Here is a 22,953-nt window from a genome sequence, read left to right on the forward strand (position 1 = left end):
AAAAACAAAAACCTGTGTTTAACCTAGCCATCTATAAAACATCATGCTAAAACTGTGAAACAAATGTCCTACTCTCCTAAAGAAAGAAATACATAGCAAACATGACTCAGTTATGCAATAGTGCTGCTGCTTTTTATTTTGTTAAAATCTTTTAGTTAATAAGACTAAAAGACTACAATATGACTACAACGATTTGATGATGGCTTCCTGTCCTCGCATTTCCATTTCCGGTTTAACGTTAAATTTTCAACAACAGATTGCTGCTAATTAAACACTTCATGGAAACGGAGTAACGTTAACGTTATGTCGAGTTCATACGTGTAGTGTAGTATGAACTCGACATAACGTTAACATTACTCCGTGTCCACTGTTGCTGCCACCGTTGCGTCGCAGATGGATGGTACACTGTTAGCGCCGTAGCTAATCCGCCCCTAGAGACTACAGATAGCAGTACCGTTAACGTCGGAGTTTATCAATACTCAGTTTTTTTTCTAATTTAGTTTAGAACCGGGTTTCGGGGGGCATCCCTACTCCCAAAAGGAATTAGTTATCACAGGCTGTAGAATGCAGGAAGAGCTGCCAAGCTGCTCACGTTACACGTTGCGCATGCTATGTCTGTAGTCGCGTTTTGATTACGTCATCACAACAACACGTTATTTGACATTCGGTCATATATTTTCGGTGCTAAAACCCTTTCGGCCGAAAGAGCCTTTTTAACCATTTTCGGACGATAATTTTCGGTGGCCGAATTTTCGGTGCATCCCTAGTTACCACTGCAGAGTAGATTAACAGTTACCACTGCAGAGTAGATTAACAGTTACCACTGCAGAGTAGATTAAGTTACCACTGCATAGCATCAGATTAACAGTTACCACTGCAGAGTAGATTAAGTTACCACTGCATAGCATCAGATTAACAGTTACCACTGCAGATCAGATTAACAGTTACCACTGCAGAGTAGATTAACAGTTACCACTGCAGAGTAGATTAACAGTTACCACTGCAGAACATCAGATTAACAGTTACCACTGCAGAACATCAGATTAACAGTTACCACTGCAGATCAGATTAACAGTTACCGCTGCAGAACATCAGATTAACAGTTACCACTGCAGAGTAGATTAACAGTTACCACTGCAGAGCAGATTAACAGTTAACACTGCAGATCATCAGATTAACACCACTGCAGAGTAGATAACAGTTACCACTGCAGAACATCAGATTAACAGTTACCACTGCAGATCAGATTAACAGTTACCACTGCAGAACATCAGATTAACAGTTACCACTGCAGAACATCAGATTAACAGTTACCACTGCAGAGCAGATTAACAGTTACCACTGCAGAGCAGATTAACAGTTACCACTGCAGATCAGATGAACAGTTACCACTGCAGATCAGATTAAGAGTTACCACTGCAGAGCATCAGATTAACAGTTACCACTGCAGAACATCAGATTAACAGTTACCACTGCAGAACATCAGATTAACACTTACCACTACAGAACATCAGATTAACACTTACCACTGCAGATCATCAGATTAACAGTTACCACTGCAGAGCAGATTAACAGTTACCACTGCAGAGTAGATTAACAGTTACCACTACAGAGTAGATTAACAGTTACCACTGCAGAGTAGATTAACAGTTACCACTGCAGATCAGATTAACAGTTACCGCTGCAGAGTAGATTAACAGTTACCACTGCAGATCAATAGACAGCATTATCATGTTCCATCAGCTGTTTCACTATTGGCCGATCCCAAGACCCACCCTCTTCTCTGACCTTCCAATCACAACTGTTGCTTTTCCTCAGTCAAGCTAAGAGGGGGCCAGCAGGGGGCGCACGATTTAGTGCTTGAGTGCCACCACCACCCACTTCAATGATGGCGCTCTCATATTTGCGAACGCATAAACTACATCTTAAATTATGGCTATGTGTCTAATCTGGCCGTCACTTATCAATGACTTGTTTGCAGTCAACATTGTCGAAACGGATTGTTTTTTTTACCGGTAATCGGTTCATTTCCGTTTTATACCATTTTGAAAAACGCTCGTTTTTTGAAAGCTTCAGGAAAATATAAAGATTCTGTGATAAACGCCCTTTACTGGAATATTCTGGAATACACAAAAAGTCATTTTTCTGCCTATTTATGATCGTTTTCAAATAAACGCTAGATTATCGATAGTATATGTGTACTTATGCACGCTATAGAAGCGGGCTGAAAAATCTATTATCTCATTTCCTGATCAGCACACACACACACATGCACACACACACATAGGGCACACGTTGATATCTCTGTGAAAAAAGCTCTGATTATCCTAAGACTGGTCAAATAGATTCCTTACCTCAGATCAGATGTTCTCCAAAAAGATTATTCCAATTCCTGATCGCCATTCCAAATATCGATCGTGTTTATTGATCCAATGCTGGGTACTGGAAATACGTATTCCACGCTGTTCTGGGGCTCTGCAATGAATCTGATCGTCTCGGGTGACTTGTCTGAGAAGTAAAATGAGGTAGCAGGATTTATTTTTTTCTCCATACGTTTCATTCAATCCATTCCAAAGGGGTGCAGTACCACAGGGAGAGACGATAGGGGGCGGTATTTTCCCAATGGAGCTCAGAGAGAGTTTGCAGCACTAACGTGAGGCTAGATTGATGAAATATGAATTCAAATCGCTAATTAAAAAAAAATAGATCTATCGTCGTTGGCACTGAACGGTTGGCATGAACAAACGAGTATCTCGTCGTTGGCACTCAAAGTGTTAAGGGTCCTGCCCCTTAAAACAAATATTTTGTGGGGGAGGTGGGTGTCCTGGGATTGGCAGTGGGTGGGAAACGTGCAAACAAAAAAGGTAAGTGCAAACAAACAGATTTCTTTTTTCAAACACATTATTATAAAAAAGAAAAATTATAAACAATTTATAAACCACAATGCTTAATTGAAAACAGAAGATCAGGATACACAACATAAATGCTAAATTGTGATTGAAACATCACATTCTTATCATTGAATTACTATTGATAATTCTTCCTTAACAAAATCATAGCAGCATGATTGCTAGAGTTCCTCTAGCCCAGTGCTTCTCAAACTTTTTCTGTCAGGCCCCCCTTTGGTGGACCAAAATATTTTGCCCCCCCCCCCCCCCCCTCACCCCAACAAAATAGTCATGAAATGGGCCATGTTTAAATTTATTGAAATAACACCAATATCGTGACCTTTCAAATTGGCCCTATATTTTGTTTTCAGAGCTGTCATGGATGAAAAGCCAGCTTCACACAGATATTGTATGTGGTGCTGAATGGTATCAACACCTTAACTGCTGCATCATGAGATACTTGGTGGGCCATGAGATGAGATACTTGGTACTCAGCACCACACTCTGAAACTAGCTCTCTAGGTGGTATCAGATGAGATTTCAAAGAGTTCTTCCAAGAGTTTGGATGGAGATGAGTCAGGAAGCTTTGTCTCAATGTTGTCTGTAAAGGTTTTTTTTTTATCCAGAGTAACTTGGTGATCCTTTTCTGTGTTTTATTAAATAATGATTTTCAGATTTTGAGAAATGGTATTTTCATGGAGAACAGTGCAGCTGCAACAGATAGCACTTTAGTGATAATTTTCTGTAATAAAATAAATCTCAAGGCCCCCCCTGTCATGCCTCTGCGCCCCCCCTGGGGGGCGCGCCCCCCACTTTGAGAAACACTGCTCTAGCCCAAAAACACATATTTAAGAAGTCCTTCATCACACATGCCATTGCTCTGATGAATTCTTAGATTTAAATTGTAACCATGGTACTGCTTAACACTTTGGTCACCAGGCTTATATTCTTAATATACCATCCTCCGCCAGCTCTATTTGTCTATGGGGATGTTTACCTTCTTTGCAGGGCTATAACTTTTTAAATTGTATTGCTAAATTGACATTACTATGGCCCATTCAACGTCCTATATCTATTGTTCAGGGTGTAGCAACGTTATACTTTTTCATTCACATATTCATACTAAAATACGGTCTAAAGTATAAGTATGTTTTTATCGTTTTCTGCAGCTTTCTCCAGAACGTGATTTATAGCCCCAAATGCATTATATTGATGATGAAATACAGTTTGATAGGAATCTGCGCGAGATAAAAAATTTCAAATGGACGTGCTTCTAGAAGTTACTACTGATCATCTGATGTTGACCGGATGGGGGGGGGGGGGGGGGGTCGTTTATAATTCCGTGGCCAACGTTAGATGATTCATCTAGTGTGGGTGATATGATCATTGGAGCAGTTAGTATCGAACACGTTAAAAAATAACGCTGAATCTTACCGTAGCTTCCTCATAGCGTTGGGCGATGAGCGTGGAACAGAAATATTCCTATTATGGGATGTAGAAATATGCGATCCATTTCCAGGTTGTATAATAGTATATACGTCCAAATCATGTTGTTTATAGAGTTATTGGTAACGGATTGCTATCCGTTGTGTCTAGCTCGAGTCCTGGGACTATTACCGAGTGATCGGACCGAATTGAAATGAGCACCAGCTTCCATTTCCTGTTTCCGCTCTGGGCGATCCGCCGATCGGCCACCAGATGGCGCTCTTGAACCGTTGGAGAGTTGAGAGGGGCTCAACATTAGATCAAGTCTCCAGGGGAGAAATATTGATATCAAAGACGTGGTACGGCGTCTTTGGCAGAATGAGCATGGCGAGGAAAGACATCCTACGGCGTTTTTGGCGACCATAGTGTTAAGTGCCTGAAGCTCTGTCTGTGTTTTTGTTGTTGTTGATTTTCTTTTGTCTATATATTGGGCTGTTTGGGTCAATGTCTTCTGTGCCTGTGTGGTGTTTGTACTGTGTTGTCTTGTTGATTACAACCATGGTGGAGCCAAAGACAAATTTCCATGAAAGTGGACAAATAAAAGATATCTATCTACATCTATTGTGCTAATAACTGTAGGTTTTCAAGACATTTTATCTCATTACCACCATATGTCATTGTTCTTTGAGGTCAGGGCCGGACTGGGGAAATAATTCATACCGGGAGATATAGCGCGAAATATAGCCCCAGTCAGGCCACTTTTTAAGCGGGGGGTCTGGGGGTCCCCCACCAGGAAATTTCTGTTACAAAGACTTAATTTCCTGCATTCTGGTGAATTTTTGTGCATGTGAATCACAAACGAATGAGCCAACAATTGCTTAGTACAATGTACTGTTATGATACTCAAATAAAACTGTGGCACTAGCAATGCTACTCTCTCCACCTTCAAAAAGAAAAAAGCAAGCGCACAACATATTTTTCTATTTATGATTATAATACAGTTAACCACTCTCTCCACCTATTCAAACAGAGCAAGAGCACAATACCATATTCACTTTACTAATGCACTACCCATCAACAGTTCAAATAGCCCTTTACAGAAACATTAAATAACAGACCTTTCATTACAATACTATAATAACAGTAGCCACTGCCAGAATAGTGACACATGTATCGCGTGTGGTGAGCACACGCATGCATGCACAACGAAGACAGAAGATTGCGTTGTCTCAATCATTTTAACTATAAAATGAGCTCAAAGTATGAGCTCACTGACTGAAATTTCCAACAAAAAGCATCAATTGTCAAATAATATTGATCACATTAACTAGACTAGATGTTTTTGAGGAAATTAGAAAGGGAACAACAACTTAACCCTTGTGTCTGATCAGATTCTTATATTTTTTGATAACTTTGCAGTGATTATGTTTGTAGCCAATATGTGGCAAAGGTGTGTAATCTTTGAATTATCTTTCATAAATTGTTTATTCAACTTCAGCCCGATCATAACCACCACATGTCAGATTTAACAACTCCTTTCAGAAAAGTGGGAGTATTTCATTTTTAATCTGAAGTTGAATAAAATATTTATGGAAAAGTGGGAAATTATTTCAACATATAATCTTTTTATGGCGTTTTTCAATTTAGTCCCCTAATATGGTAAGAGTATAACACTTTAGTTTTCAGACACAAGGGTTAAATTATTTATTTGTTTCTTGGCAGATTTAACATTGGGCTTTTGACAGGGGAGATGATGCATTGCATGGTAACGTTAGCTAGCTAACATCCACATGTTTATTTTTATCACTGACTAACCTGCTGGTCCCTTGACTTGGTGCAAGAAAACATTTGATAAATGTTGCTGGATTTAGCAGCATCTCCTGTAAGTAGGGATGGGTACCTTTCACATTTGAAAATCGATACCGGTACCCAACGGTAACTTTTTTCGGTACTTTAGTCTCAAGAAGAAGAAATCCAAACTTCAAATAACTACAATTTCGACAGTTTTCGGCTTGTCATTGCTCCGACTGCTTTGTTGTTGAATCAAGTCAAATCCTAGGTAAGCATATATTGTGCGTGTGAACGTTGACATGAAAAGAAAAAAGTAAAAAAAAAAAAAAAAAAATGTATCTCACTTGATTCGATACTCTGTAGTACTGACGTGTTTCGGTTCGGTACCTCAAAAGTACCGAATTCGGTACCCATCCCTACCTGTAAGGGCCTTTCTTTTTCTTTGTTTTATCCCTCTCTCCTCCAACCTCTCTCTTTCTTCCACTGTCCATCTTGACATCAACGTTAATTGACTTTCGCTCTACTCTATCTCTCCCGAGTCCCTCACTACCTGGCTCACTGCAGAGTGCCATCTGCCATTCCATTCGCCGCCTCCGCTGTCAATCAGTTGTATCACCTGGTCTCGCCTCCACCAATCACAAGCGGCAGCACGGCTCCATTTGTGTGTGTGTGAGCCGCGAGAGGGAGAGAGTCAAGAGAGATAGTTCTCCAACTCTGTCGCAGACAGTGAAATCCTGGTTGTTCCCCACCCACCTAGGTTATCTAACTATCGCGCCGCCACAACTAGAAACAATGGCCTGGCAAAACAAATAAATAATAATAAAAAAAATATATATATTTTTTTTTAAATATATATATATTTTTTTTGTGCAGGCCAGGACGATGGCCAGTCCGGGCCCGTTTGAGGTAATGAAAGAATTCAGGGATTCAAATATATAATTTAAGATGAATATGAATTTAAAACAAACTTCAAATATGATATATATATATAAAGTGATTTAAAATGTTAATGAGACAATCCCACTTTCGTTTTAATTCCTCACCGTATCTCATGGTTTGTTTGTGGTTATAAAGCGATGGTTTCCCCTCCAGTCCCAGCTGTTCATACGTGTCTTTGTCCACAGAGAGGATGAGTTGACCTAGAAAAGACATAACCAGGGTTCCCACAGACATTACAAAATGAAATTCAAGGACTTTCAAGTACTTTTACAAGCACTATTTTTCTTTTAAATGCCGTTTTTATATATATATATAAAACGGAACCAATATGTATGGCTCAAAACCAATTTCCGACAATGGAAAAATTATATTTCTTGATTCAGAACAATTGTATCATGAATGAACAAAACTTTCAATGGGAATGGTTGATTTGAATTTCAATTACTTTTTAAGCACCTTGTTAAAAAGATTTGCTGTTTGAGGAATTCCAGACAGACCTTTTTTTGTAAAAGAAATCAAGCACTTTAAGCACTTCAAGGACCTTGTGTGAACCCTGCTTCTACCAGTGGGGGTGGTAATGTGGACACTTCCCAAAGCAAATCTGGTAAATAAACATTTCAACAAATCAACATTTCCTTGTTATGGTGAGTGGAAAATGCTTATCACACCGGTGAGAGGTACTGTACTGGTGAGAGGTACTGTACTGGTGAGAGCAGGGAACAAAATTAACTTTTTGGCTTACCAGCCAAGGTGGCTGGTAGATAAAAAAAAAACTACCAGCCAGGCAGATTTTTTACCAGCCAAAAATTTTAAATAGCTTTTTAGTATATCGCCATGTGTAATTATTATTACTATATACAGGGCTCTACGCTAACCTTTTTCCCAGGGAGCACATGTGCTCCTAAATAAATATAAATTAGGAGCACACAAAGAAATTTAAGAGCACAGTGAACATTTTAAGTAACAGAGTTTAGAAACAAACGATTTATTACATGCATATCAGGGCTCTACAGTGCGACCATATTGCTCGCATATGCCCCTAGAAATATGTGTGTGCGAACCAGAAAAATCAATTACTCGCACGGTGTGCGAGTGAAGATTACAGCCTCAGTCGTGCTTTTTTTTTCCTCCGCTGATAAATCTTTAAAAAACTACAAGTCCCACATTGCACTCAAGCCAACGGTCCAATCACAGTAGAGTGACGTAACTGGTTTCAAGGGAAATTACCAATCGGCTCTCATTTGCTTGTTTACTTCCTGAAAGTCCGCCATTGCGATATGCGAGAGTTTCCCGAGACAGTAACATTAAGTTTTATGTAACTTATTCTAGTCTTACCAATAGCAATAGATTTTAGAACACCTAGATTTATCGATAGGCTAGCAATAGTAATATAACGTTAATGCAACAAAACAAATGCCTTGCTTTGTTAATCATAACGTTGATGCAGTAGCGTATGTCGTTGTGTTGGCTGTAAAGGACATGAGAATAGCAACACTGTGTACACATTAAAATAGATTCTAACATTTTCAAATCGATGCAGTTGAATTTTCCCCTTAGGATCGATGCATTGCGATGCATTGTTACACCCCTACACCAAAGTCACTGGCCCACTGTGCGTGTGTGTATGTGTGTGTGTGTGCTAACTTGCTAGCGTTATCAACAGCAGAGGTGGGCAATAGGGTCCAGCTGCAACGCCGTAGTGCAAGCGGTGTGACGTAATTGGTAGAATCGACTGTCAATCAATGGTCTACCTGACACGCAAACTCATAAACAATGTTTCTGTACTGGAGGTGTACAGTATTTCAATAGGCAACCCTGAAAGGATTATTTTTCTAGAAGAGCAACACTAGCCAAAACATAGGCATTGTATGCATAAAAGGGGCAAAAGCTAAAGTTAAGTGACTTGTTACTTTTGTAGCAGTAGTTTGATTTGATAGTTTATTTGATAGGGACAGCACATGTTAACACTTTGATCGCCATGGTTAAATTCATAATTTACCATCCCTAGCCAGCTCTATTTGTCTATGGAGAAGTTCCCCTTCTTTGCAGGGCTATAACTTTTTAAATTGTATTGCTAAATTGACATTATTATGGCCCATTTAATGTCCTATATCTATTGTTCAGGGTGTAGCAACGTTATACTTTTTCATTCACATATTCATACTAAAATACGGTCTAAAGTATAAGTATGTTTTTATCGTTTTCTGCAGCTTTCTCCAGAACTTGATTTATAGCCCTAAATGCATTATATTGATGATCAAATACAGTTTGATAGCGATCGGTGCCAGATAAAAAATGTCAACTGCACGTAGTTCTAGAAGTTACTACGTATGATCTGATGTTGACCGGATGGGCGGGGGGTTGTTTATAATTCCGTGGGCAACGTTATATCATTCATCTAGTGTGGGTGATATGATCATTAGAGCAGTTAGTATAGAGGACATTAGAAAATAACGCTGAAACTCACCGTAGCTTCCTCGCGCCGTTGGCAGATGAGCGTGGAACAGAATTTTTTCTATTATGGGATGGAGAAATACCCGATCCATTTCCAGGTTGTATAATAGTATATACGTCCAAATCATGTTGTTTATCGAGTTATTGGCAACGGATCGCTATGTATTGTGTCGAGCTCGAGTCCCGGGACCTATAGCGAGTGATCGGACCGAATTGAAATGAGCACCAGCTTCTACATCCTGTTTCTCCCCTGGGCGATCCCCCGATCGGCCACCAACTGGCGCTCTTGAACCGTTAGAGAGTTGAGTGGAGCTCAGCAGTATATCTCAGGTCCCCGGGGGAGAAATATGATTTCGATCACAGATTTTTGAAATATTGACATCAAAGACGTGTTACGGCGTCTTCGGCAGAATGAGCATGGCGGGGAAAGACGAGTTTCGGCGTCTCCGGCGATTAAAGTGTTAATGAACATCAAGTACAAAATACAAAATGTAAACATGCAGGGTTGTAGCAAGAGCTCATTTACACCAGGAGACAGCAAAACTCTTTCAATAAATAAATAGCCTGCTTAGGGTAAAAGCATTGTGACAATCAGATAAAAAACAACAATAAAAACAAAAAACAAGCAGTGGCGAATCCTTATGGAAGCCAACGGAAGCCAGGCCTCCCTATTAAAATATGAATTAATATCAAATATGAAATAAAAAAAAATATATATATATATATATATAATTTTTTTTAATATAGTTTACATTCTTTTTCATCTGTGCATATGTGTTATAATTTTTTATTTTTTTTGTAATGTCTCCCTCTTCTCCTCACTCCCTCTAACACACTGTCAGACTCACTGTGCTCACTGCAGCTATAGAGGAGAGGAGGCAGGGGGTAGGTCTCTTTCTCCAGCCTCAATTATGTGATTCATGTATCTAGAGTCCAAAACCGATCCTAGCCAATCAGATTCGAGCTGACTGCCACACCCTAAAAGTTTAAAACGGGGCTGTGAGAAGAATCATGAGTGTGGAATCCCCTCTGCACACCTCCCCTCTGCACTCTGAACATTGTATTAACCCGTGACTGCTCCCACGGGCCGAATATTCCCCCCGATCCTCGCGAGATTAGACACAGACTGGAATGTGTTCCGCGACACAGATAACATTAATGTCTACACGGAGACAGTGCTGGACTATGTTTGTACTAGGGTGAAAGAAACAATCCCCACTACCAAAATGAAAGTTTACCCAAATCAAAAACCCTGGGTAGACAAATCCGTCCGTGAAGCCCTGAGAGAGCGCACCAAAGCATAGGTGCGACGACGGCCTAGTGGCAGGCAACATGAATGACCACAAGGTGGCGCGATACAACGTAAGGAGGACAGTGTCAGAGGCCAAACGGTGCTACAGGGATAAGATTGAACTCCAGTTTGAACAAGCTGACTCTAGAGCTATGTGGCAGGGGCTCAAAACGATGACAGACTACAAAGGCGCCTCCCTCAAACTGAACAGTGACATCTCCTTAGCAAATGACCTCAATACCTTCTATGCGAGGTTTGATGCTGGTAATAACAACACCAGCTCACAAGCCTCGGCAATGGGGGGGGGGGGGGGGGGGGTCGGCTGCTGATGGAGGCGCAGTGTTCAGGGTAACAGAGCATGAGGTGAGGCGGACCTTTAAAAAAGTGAATATCAGGAAGGCAGCAGGTCCGGACGGCATCCCCGGCCGCGTCCTAAAAGTCTGTGCCGACCAACTGGCCCCAGTATTCACTGACATATTTAACCTGTCCTTAGAACAGGCTGTCATCCCCACCTGCCTGAAGAAGTCCACTATTATCCCTGTACCCAAAAAATCCAAGCCTGCTTGCCTCAACGACTACCGCCCTGTAGCTCTCACCTCCATAGCCATGAAGTGCTTTGAGAAGCTAGTAAAGGGCTACATCTGCTCCTCCCTCCCCATCAACATGGACCCCCTGCAATTTGCATACCGCCCCAACAGGTCCACGGAGGACGCCATATCCCATGTGCTGCACACAGCAGCATCACACCTGGACAAGAGGCAGGGGAACTATGTTGAGAATGCTATTCATCGACTACAGCTCGGCATTCAATACCATAGTCCCCTCCATACTCATAGCCAAGCTCAGGGACCTGGGCTTGGGCTATGACCTCTGCCAGTGGGTCTTGGACTTCCTGACTGGCAGACCCCAGGTGGTGAGAGCAGGCAACTGCACCTCCTCATCCATCACCCTCAACATAGGGGCCCCCCAGGGCTGTGTTCTGAGTCCCCTCCTCTACTCCCTGTACACACACGACTGTGTGGCTCAGCGGAGTAGCAATACAATCGTCAAATTTGCTGACGACACAGTGGTGGTGGGCCTGATCTCTGCCAACGACGAGAGGGCCTACCTGGAAGAGGTCAAGGTCCTGGCGGGATGGTGCCAGGAAAACAGCCTCTCCCTGAACGTCAGCAAAACAAAGGAGATGATTGTGGACTTCAGGAGGTCGGGGGTCAAGGACTACAGCCCCCTCAGCATCGACGGGGCACCGGTTGAGAGAGTCAACAGCTTTAAGTACCTCGGAGCCTACATATCCGAGGACTTGACATGGACCACACACATTGACAGTGTTGTGAAGAAGGCACGACAACGCCTCTACTTCCTCAGGCGCCTAAGGAAGTTCCAAGTCAGCCAGAAGATCCTTAAGAACTTCTACTCATGTACAATAGAGAGCATCTTGACCGGCAACATCACCTCCTGGTTTGGGAATAGCACTGCACAAGACCGAAGCAGACTACAAAGAGTGACACGTTCAGCCGAACGCACAATTGGAGGGGGGCTCCCCACCCTCCAGAACATTTACTACAAGCGTTGCAAGGGCAAGGCTAAGAGAATCATTAAAGACTCCAGTCACCCGAACAACTGCCTCTTTGAACTGCTGCGGTCAGGCAAGCGATACCGGAGTCTCAAGGCGAGCACAGAAAGACTCAGAAGAAGCTTCTATCCCCAGGCCATCAGGCTGCTAAACGAACAATGAATGAACACTACACAACAACAACCACCAAACGCACATAGCACACACATCCACACACTCACTTTAAACAAACACACTGTAGCACCCACTCCACACACTTTATAGCACACACCCACTTTAAACAAACACACTGTAGCACCCACTCCCCACACTTTATATTTATGGTGAAGGATTGCACTACAACTCGTACACCTTACTGTAAATTGTACCTAAAATTGTACCTCATCCCATTTCTGCTTTGCACTAGATAGTACTGTACATTAGTACACTGCATAGTATTGTGTATTGTATATTATATGGTAACTCAGAACATTGTACATATGTCTATACCGAACACTGTGACCTCATTTTTCTTCTTCTAAATTCATGCTATATTATGTTATTATGTTATTTGATACTATCTTGTCTAGCACAGTCTCTGGAGCGTAACAGTAAGAAGCATTTTGTATGAAAGTATTCTGTACTTCTGTATGACAACTATTAAAGAACTTGAACTTGAACTTGAAAAGATTAAATCCACGGGTACCTCTCGGCGTGCCGAAGCTTTTCCTAAATCACTTCAATCATCAAAAACGAGGGGAAAAGGTCGGCTCGCGACCCTGAAAATGTCACGTGATTTTAAAAACGCTGTATTAAGTGAGCCTATTATGGGATCCACGCGAGCTTTCTATCGTGGAAACATCTGGGCGTCCCGCAACTTTTACTCATTCACATGTAGCCCCGAAAATGCTTAGAAAAGGAAAGCCGCAAGCGTGGAATAAACTTGCCGAAATGGAAAAGTGTCCTTGTACTGTATTGTACACATTCTGCAATCTGTTAAATAAATAAAAAGAAAGTTTGACTGGCCGCTGAGTAGGGATGGAAATCGAAAACCTAATTGGCCGATGCCTGGAACCGTGTGGCTCCTGTGACTTTCGATTCCCTTATCGCTGCCTACAGTTGCGCAATAACGTTACGTTAGCATGTAGCCATGGCAGACTCTATTTGATTCCTTAAGGGCTCGAAATTGCCTGGGTTTTGGTAATATGCTCCCGAAATGCTCCCGCTGTTTGGCTACTTCTATGTGCAGTGAAAACTACTTGAATGCTTTAGAACATAGTCATTGATTTAGTTTAGGGTGAGCTAAAATTAGCCGCGGAGCTATCGCTAGCTAACGTGAGCTAACGCTATTTAATCAAGCTCACAAAGAGAGATAAACAGCTGACAGCGGATAGTACAGGTACAAATACAATAAAACAGCGGGTGGGGACTGTTGTGTAAACCTTGTACTCTTTAGTTCACATATAATAAGAGCCGGATTGTTTGTTTACTAAGTCTCTACTAGTCTACTCTGAGTCCGTCAGACAGGAAGTACCATGGTGCAACATACAAATGTGTCCGTGTAGCAACACAAGCCAATACTTTAAAGGACAGGGGCCCGGGGAGGGAGCTCTCTCTCTCTGTGTGTGTGTGTGTGTGTGTGTGTGTGTGTGTGTGTGTGTGTGTGTGTGTGTGTGTGTGTGTGTGTGTGTGTGTGAGAGAGAGTGAGAGAGAGTGTGAGTGAGAGACAGAAGTCAGAGGAATAACAACCTGTTATTCAATAGATTAAATTTGTTTAAGAATAAAAAAATAAATACATTTTAAGAGAATCTCAAATACATTATTTTATTTAAGTGTAGGCTATAGTTAATGTTTTATTTTTTACAGTTTTTGTATTTTTCTGACATGGGGGCTCAACAATAAATGACAATCAGAAATGTCAAGTTGCATGTTGTTATTCTAACCAGCTTAGACCCCGACGCTCTGCATCTTCTGGCCGCCTCAGACCTACTCCTATCCGAGCTCCGGGAGGGTCATCAAAGAGAAGTCGCCTATTCTCAGTCCTTGCCCCACAATGGTGGAATGAACTACCCACCCCAGTTAGGACAGCCGAATCACGTCCAATCTTTCGCCGTCGACTAAAGACGCACTTCTTCAACCATTATCTGAATAAAAAAATATATATCTAACCCTAACTAACCGTACTGTCATGCACTTGTCCTAATAAACTAACCTACACTGTAGCACTCAACACTTTGATGAACATTGTTGCTCAGCTGATAAGAGTTGTGCCCTTCCTGATGGCTTGTCGTACAGAACTTGTAAGTCGCTTTGGATAAAAGCGTCAGCTAAATGACTAAATGTAGTTCTGTTGCATTTCCAATTTATTTATTTAAATTATAAATTGATCAGGTATCGATAAGGGAATCGATAAAGAATCGAATCGATAAGCAGAATCGATAATGGAATCGTATCGATAAAATCCTATCAATTCCCATCCCTACCGCTGAGCCATACTGTAGTGTACATGGTGACTGCTTGACTTAAATAAAAAAATAAAAAATAAATAATAATAATAATAAAAATATTTAATAAATTTTTTTTAATACTTTTTTTTTGGCTTCCCCTGTTATTTTACCCACGTGACGCCACTGGAAACAAGTTACATAAATTAAATCAGATTAAAAATTATCAGTTCTGGTTTGCCTTAACACTATGGCGACCGGCGCCCTGCGGCGATTTAGGCCTCAGAGGACAGAGGATTGTAAAGAAACCGATGTACTTTCTAAGAGCTTTATATATCATTTATAGTATTGCTATCCGTCCATTCTCATTGTCACTTGAGTGCATAAACCGTGCCTTCATAATGGCTTAAAGAAAATAAAAATCTATCGGTTGGTTGTCATTTTATAGCGTTGTGAATATAAGGTATATCGCGCTTTTCGTCTAGGCTTTTCTGCAGGAGGCTGCAAAAAAGGCTAAACGTTGGCGCCGTTATATCAAACGCCATTTCTGCTGTATATATACGAATGAAATAAAACAAACTGCGTAGCATCCGGACTATTACAGAGCATCTATGGATGAAATGGGGGCGGCGGGGAACGCCGATCAGTATTATTGATTAGCAATAGTGTGTGCGTTCCGGTAGCCAATGTCAGTAGTCTATCACGTTAGGTTATAAAACAATGTCCAATCCAGCTGTAATTTGGGGTAATATTATCCTATAGTCAGGCCATGTGATCGCCGGCAGCATTTCCTCACCAGTCATCGGATTCTGGTAGATCGATATGCACATTGGCTAATCATAAATCCCATTATTCCACGCTGAAAAAAACTTTCGGCAAGCTGATCAAAGATGGAGGGGCTTCGTTTGGAATCAAGGCTCTATGATCCGCCCACAGGACTGTAAAAGCATTTTTTTTTTAATCCCATCAATGATACTGCAGTGGAGCGATGGCGCCCCTAAGCGGATCTGGCCGGTACTGCATGTTTCGAAAATCAAATATGTGGAAAGATCCTGCTAGTGGATCGGGTACCTAATAAGCATTATAAATATGGAATAAAACAATAACAACTCGTCACGAGTATACTTGTGGCTCTGGACCACAACGCATGGAATCGAAACACGTATATACTTGTGAACGGACGCCATAGTGTTAAGATGCAGTTTAAGATGAGTCTTGAACATGGAGTATGTGGGGCACTCTAATCACAACTGGTAGGCTATTCCAGTAGTTACCACCTTTAACACTTTGAATGCCATGCCCGAGATTATTCGGGTTTACCCCCCGCGGGTTCAATGCCCATGCCAGAGAATATTAGTTTTATTCGTTTTTATTTTTTATTAGCGATCTGAAATCATATTTGCTCAAGCGAGTCTACCGTTGGAGATCCAGCCACCCCAGGCGCTCAGATGTGAAAAAAGCGCCCCCTATCGTCTCCCAGATGGTAATTCACCCTTTTGGATTGAACTCAATGAAAATGAATGAGAAAAAACAACCCGCACTCCACATTTTACTTCTCACTCATGCAACCGCCGTCGACCAGTTTCACTCAGGAGTTTCAGAGCAGCGGAGATTATGTGTTTTTACAGTATACAGTGAATCAATAAAAAGATCGATTTTTTCGAATGGCGATCAGAAATTGGAATAATCCATTTGGATACCATCTGATCTCAGGTAAGGAATCTATGTTACAAGTATTAGGATAATCAGACTCGTTTTCACAGAGATATAAGCTTTTATGTGATATTGCCCACTGTGCGAGCGGTCAGGAAATAGGAGAATCGATTTTCAACTTGCGGCATGAGCGTGCATGCGCACACATATACTATCGATAATCTAGCGTTTATTTGAAAACGATTCATAAATAGGCCGAACAATGACAACGTTCTAGAATATTCCAGTAAAAGGCGATTATCATGGAATGTGTTCTATTTTCCGTGAAAACGAGTGATTTTCAAAATGCTAGAAAAACGGAAAAGAAGCGATAAAAAAACAATCTGCTACGATAATGTTGAGAAAATGAGTCTTTGATAAGCGACGGGCAGATTAGACACATAGCCATAATTTAAAACATAGATTAGGCAATATTAGCGTTAACATTGGAGTGGATGTGGGCATTCAAGGGGGTAAAAAGGAAAACACGGCTGGCTCTCAAAGTGTTAACAGAGAACACAGTTTTAGCAAAGGTAGTATACCGAAAAGGCACCTTACAGCAGTGTTGGGAAAGTTCACTTTCTACATGAACTAGTTCAGTTCACAATTTTTAAAATGAACTAGTTCAGTTCATAGTTCATAATTCAAAATTTTGAACTAAAGTTCATGGTTTCAAAAATGAACTAATTTAGTTCTTTAGTTCTTTTTTGATATCTTTTTTTTTTTATATAGATTTTTCACATACAGTTACTTACATTACAAAAACACACATTGGGACAATGGAGGGGGGGGGGTCCTCCAGTTCATCTCTATGCCATCATCCACACCATAAGCAAGCAAAAACAAAACAAAAAGAAGCAAGCAAAAAGGAAAAGCAAACCATCTCTATACCACATTTGTAAAAATGGAGGCTTATCCTTAATCCAGTTTATCAGAATGCATTTCCGGGCTGAAATAGTTTGAATTATAAATGGTGTCACCCCTCCTACCCAACCCCCCCCCCCCCGAACCACCTCCAATGTACAGTCCCCCCCCCCCCACCCTCCTCCAATGTACAGTTTCTATGTCAAATGTATATAGGCCTACTCTCTTTTCTGGACTCTTTTTGTATCACAAACAGTACTGTATTTGCAAATCTGGTATGTCATAAATGTATAGATGTAGCAGTACTGTCTATCTGTATGTCATGTATGTCATGTATGTCCTGATTAATTGAAAATGGGGGACCCTGATACAGTACAGCTCAATACATACAATTGTTAAGGGGATGCAGACCAGAGAAATACTTTCATCTTGCTTACATCACTGTCCCCCATTTTCAATTCATGACTGAGCTGTACTATACTGTACCCATTCTGCAATATGTTAATAAAGTGTTCAATCAATCAATCACTTGGCCCCAGAACCTGGATAAACACTTAGATTCCCAAAAGTAGTGATAGACTGTAGCCTGTAGGTACCCAGGTCTGTTTGACATTTCGAACATAAAGGAGATATTGAACGGCCCATTTTGTTAGTTCTTTTTTCAATACGTTGCTGCAAACTATTATTTGTAAAAAATATTGAACCACACAGATGGCAATCAGAATACTGGCATTTCCATAACGCTTTGCCACCGCATATTCAGTCCACACTGCAGCTTTCATCTCTACTGTATATTTTCAAAAACATGAGGAACAACTTTGCTTGAATTGTCTTTATTATGAAAACTAAAACAGGACGTTTGCATATTCTCAATGTTGCTGTCGACGTCATCGCGTCGATGTGGGGACTTGCTTCTTCAAACCGGGTGGACAAAGTTTACAGACAAACGTTAGATACAGTACTGACTTTAACGTTAAACTATTTTAAATCCCCAAGCGCCGACATCTAGAGGTAGAGTTCTCTGAGCGAGTGCTGCTCTCGACCTGCTGCTGCGCAGCTCTGGGCTTCTGCTCGCAGATTCAGCTGTTGTTGAACTTGTGATGAGTCTGATGACGTAGCAGGGGGTGTACAGGCGCGTTGCCAGATCGGTTGGTTTTCCACATAATTTTAAAGCCTGTTTACGGTGTGTTTTAACAGGGGTTTCGGCTGAAATACATATGAAATCTGGCACATCTTTGAACGCCGTTATAACAGAGTGCTGAGAATGAACACACTTTTGAACTCCGTTACACAGCGCTGAGAATGAACGAGTTCTCAATTACGTTCATTTAGCGGATAATCAGTACGTTCAGTTCACGTTCGCCCAAAATACAAACGCGTTCATGAACGATCGTTCATTGAACGCGTTCAGGTACATCACTGCCTTACAGTCCCCTCTACTGATGGCCCTGGTGGTAATGCCAGTGTCTCCTTTTTGTTTAATGTCACTGCCTTTTTTATTAGTTGGCTACAACTTTGCCACAGTTGGCATTAATCACTTAATAGTTCAAATGTTTGTGTCCCATTCCCGTTTGCACACGCCGATACACACTGTGTGTTATACTGTGCGTGCGTGTGCATGCATACTAAGGGACAAACATCTGTGCAAATAGCACATACCGACCAAAATCACACATTGGCCCATGACTACTAGACGCAAAGGATATCGGTTGTCAAGCTGCTTTTGTATGTTGTTGTAGTGTTGTCACGATACCAACATTTTGACTTTGATACAGATAGGAAAGGTAATGGAATATATTATTAGATGACAGAACATGGAAAATTCTTTATACAATTATTTAATTCATTATAATTTAAACGCTATAATAGTTGAATAATAGTTATACTATAGCTACTGTCCATCAATATCTTCCTGTTGAATGAAATTGGTTCAGGAGAGATGTAGAGAGAGGGAGGGAGAGGGAGCAAGACACACACAGAGATTCTCAGCCCCTCCTTCCCTCACTATGCCTTTGAGCGTTCACAGCGTTAGCAGTAGTTAGCGTTAGCAGGTTAGCTTAGTTAGAGTACTCAGTTAGCAGATAACATTACAGTAGTTAATGTTTTAGCGCGACGTGGGTATACAGGACTGGCCAGGATGCAAAGCATGTTAGACAATTGGAACCGCTGCTCGCGGAGTTTTCCTTGCACATTGAAGCAGCTCGAGATGAGTCGTTACAGAGCTGATCCACGCTGCTCCGTGTCTATTATGAAATGAGAATTGCGCAGTTGACACGCCCACTACGAAAGACTATTACTCGCACACTGTGCTCCTAAATGATTTTTCCGGTTCGCACAAATCTATATTTAGCAGCAAATACGAGTGAAATGCTCGCACTGTATAGCCTTGATAGAATACTCTAATATGCTCATATGGATCCCAATTTTTTTACACGCCAGAGTGGCTTAGTAGCCTCTGTAATTTACCAGCCAAAGAGGAAATCTACACACCATTGGCGTTTGGCGGGTGCTTATTTTGTTCCCTGGGTGAGAGGTACTGGGAGAGGTACTGGTGAGAGGTACTGTACTGGTGAGAGGTACTGGGAGAGGTACTGGTGAGAGGTACTGTACTGGGAGAGGTACTGGTGAAAGGTACTGCACTGGTGAGAGGTACTGGTGAGAGGTACTGTACTGGGAGAGGTACTGTACTGGTGAGAGGTACTGTACTGGGAGAGGTACTGGTGAGAGGTACTGTACTGGTGAGAGGTACTGTACTGGGAGAGGTACATCATGAACAATGTAAGAGAGCACAATAACACACATAACATACCTCCCCATCCTCCCGCTTCCCAAAACGAAGGAATAGAAAAAAGAAAAGAAAAGCATTACCTTTGTGAAGCTGCTGGGCAATACACGGAGTGGTAACTAGGGCTGTCTTAAATACTTCGAAGCTTAGCTTCGAATTCCAAAAAAGAAATCGAAGGTCAGCCCTAGTGGTAACTAAACATATTGTTTAGGCTTCAGCTCAACCTCCAATCAAATAATACTAGTCGCTCTTATGTAGCTATAGGCAATAACAAATAAATGAAGTCATGTCTCTGACAAGACCATGCAGGAAATTATTATGTAGCCTGGGAGTAAAAGAAATTATATATATATATATATATATATACACACACACACATATATATATATATACATACATATGACATCCGTTCGAGGGAATACTTTGATAACGAAAATTAAGCTTATATAATAATAATAGAAGTATTGTAATAATAATTTTAAAGAGAATAGGCTATCTTCAGTCAGCCTTAATTTAGGCTATGGTCCTAGAGCTGCATTTAAAAGAGGAAAAATCAAGCATAGTCTATAAAGGGAAAGGGATGGGTACATACACAAAAGGGAAGGGATAAGCCGTGATGATGCGGTAGACGGTCGGCGATTCCTTTTTCTGCTTCAGTAACTCGGGCTACATTTAGGTGTGATAAGGTTTGGACAGATGTCAAAGATGTAATGTTTCTATTCTGCCGGTCACTCCTAGTGCCTAGCAGAAAGAACTGAATGTCCACACAATGACATTCTAGCTGAAGGTTTGTTTACTTCCACTTGGGGTTGCATACATACATGAACTGACAGGTACCGTATCCGACGTCATTATCAAGAGTCTGGGCTAAACCAACGTATGGGTGAAACCATTACGTCAGGATACCACAAAAGATATTGCCAGTTTGGCGAATCGTTCGTTCATGCCGCTGTTCATCTTATTAATAGCAGATAGAATGTTTGAAAGTGACGGGTTGTCCTCCATGCATTGCTCACTAGTACCTCCCCTGCTCAGCGTATTTTACATCTTGAGCAATAATATTTGCGTCTTGTTCTGGCAGCGTTCTGTGATATCATAATCTGTCATATCAAGGGCACGCGGACGTCGGTGTCTACTGTGCATGGGCGTTGGGCGTGAACGGCTCCGTATCTGGCTCGCGCAAATTACATGGCACTGTTGCCGGCGAGTTTTCAAAATGAAAACCCCCTTTTGAGCGTTGCCGCTAGGAAAAACGAAATTGCCTGCCAAAACGGCGTTGCCTTTTAACTTGGACATGCAAACGAAATAATTCGAAGATGAAATGTTGTAAGTGTAACCATGGCCTCAAAAAGCACCTTCGGGAGGCTGCAATTCGAAACTATCTCCCGGAAATGTACGAACACCCTCCCACCCACCCCCTCCTAATGTACATTTCCCTCCCCCTCGTATGTATATATTTACTGTTAACAGTACTGTATATTTGCATATCTTGTATGTCACAAATGTCATGGTTAGATTAGATTTTTATATCTGTATATCTGTATGTTGTGTATGTCATAAATGTCATTATGAATTGAAAATGGGGGACCCTGATGTAAACAAGACGAAAGTCTTTCTCTGGTCTGCATCCCCTTAACAATTGTGTGTATTGAGTTGTACTGTACCCATTCTGCAATCTGTTAATTAAAGTGTACCCATTCTGCAATCTGTTAATTAAAGTTTTCAATCAATCAATCAGGTACTGGGAGAATCTTTAGCCTACTTAACACTATGGTCGCCAAAAACGCTGTACCAAGTCTTTCCCCGCCATGCTCATTCTGCCAAAGACGCCGTACCACGTCTTTGATATCAATATTTCAAAAATCTGTGATCGAAATCATATTTCTCACCCGGAGACTTGAGATCTACTGTTGAGCCCCTCTCAACTGGAAGCTGGTGCTCATTTCAATTCGGTCCGATCACTCGGTAATAGTCCCAGGACTCGAGCTAGACACAACGGATAGCAATCAGTTACCAATAACTCGATAAACAACATGATTTGGACGTATATACTATTATACAACCTGGAAATGGATCGCATATTTCTACATCCCATAATAGGAATATTTCTGTTCCACGCTCATCGCCCAACGCTATGAGGAAGCTACGGTAAGATTCAGTGTTTTTTTTTTTTTTTTTTTATAAACGTGTTCGATATAAACTGCTCTGATGATCATATCACCCACACTAGATGAATCATCTAACGTTGGCCACGGAATTATAAACGACCCCCCCCCCCCCCATCCGGTCAACATCAGATGATCAGTAGTAACTTCTAGAAGCACGTCCATTTGAAATCTCGCGCAGATTGCTATCAAACTGTATTTGATCATCAATCAATATAATGCATTTGGGGCTATAAATCACGTTCTGGAGAAAGCTGCAGAAAACGATAAAAACATACTTATACTTTAGACCGTATTTTAGTATGAATATGTGAATGAAAAAGTATAACGTTGCTACACCCTGAACAATAGATACTTGATGTTGAATGGGCCATAGTAATGTCAATTTAACAATACAATTTAAAAAGTTATAGCCCTGCAAAGAAGGTAAACATCCCCATAGACAAATAGAGCTGGCGGAGGATGGTATATCAAGAATATAAGCCTGGCAACCAAAGTGTTAACAACCACGTGACCATGGCGTGGTTTTACACATCAACTTCATTATCCCAAATAAGAGTTATGGTAATTATCAAGCCTCTCAGACTATATCAGTCACAACTAACCACAAATGTTCAGATCGATTCAAATTTGAAACTACTTTCATGCATGCGTAATAATTAG

At 41.2% G+C, this 22,953-nt stretch overlaps 1 protein-coding gene across 4 annotated transcripts in view; it reads right to left on the reverse strand.

Moving 5' to 3' along the window:
- Window positions 1-22,953, reverse strand: part of rpp40 (ribonuclease P/MRP 40 subunit) — a 74,806-nt gene that overhangs the window by 45,859 nt on the left and 5,994 nt on the right. For all 4 annotated transcript variants that reach the window (XM_084313118.1, XM_084313119.1, XM_084313120.1 and 1 more), the window contains one exon: window positions 7,148-7,243. In XM_084313118.1, coding sequence (XP_084169244.1) covers window positions 7,148-7,243 — 96 coding nt within the window. The remainder of the gene's footprint in view (window positions 1-7,147; window positions 7,244-22,953) is intronic.

This window comes from Notolepis coatsorum (genome assembly GCF_963971535.1).
Source record: "Notolepis coatsorum genome assembly, chromosome: 4".
NCBI lineage: Eukaryota > Metazoa > Chordata > Actinopteri > Aulopiformes > Paralepididae > Notolepis > Notolepis coatsorum.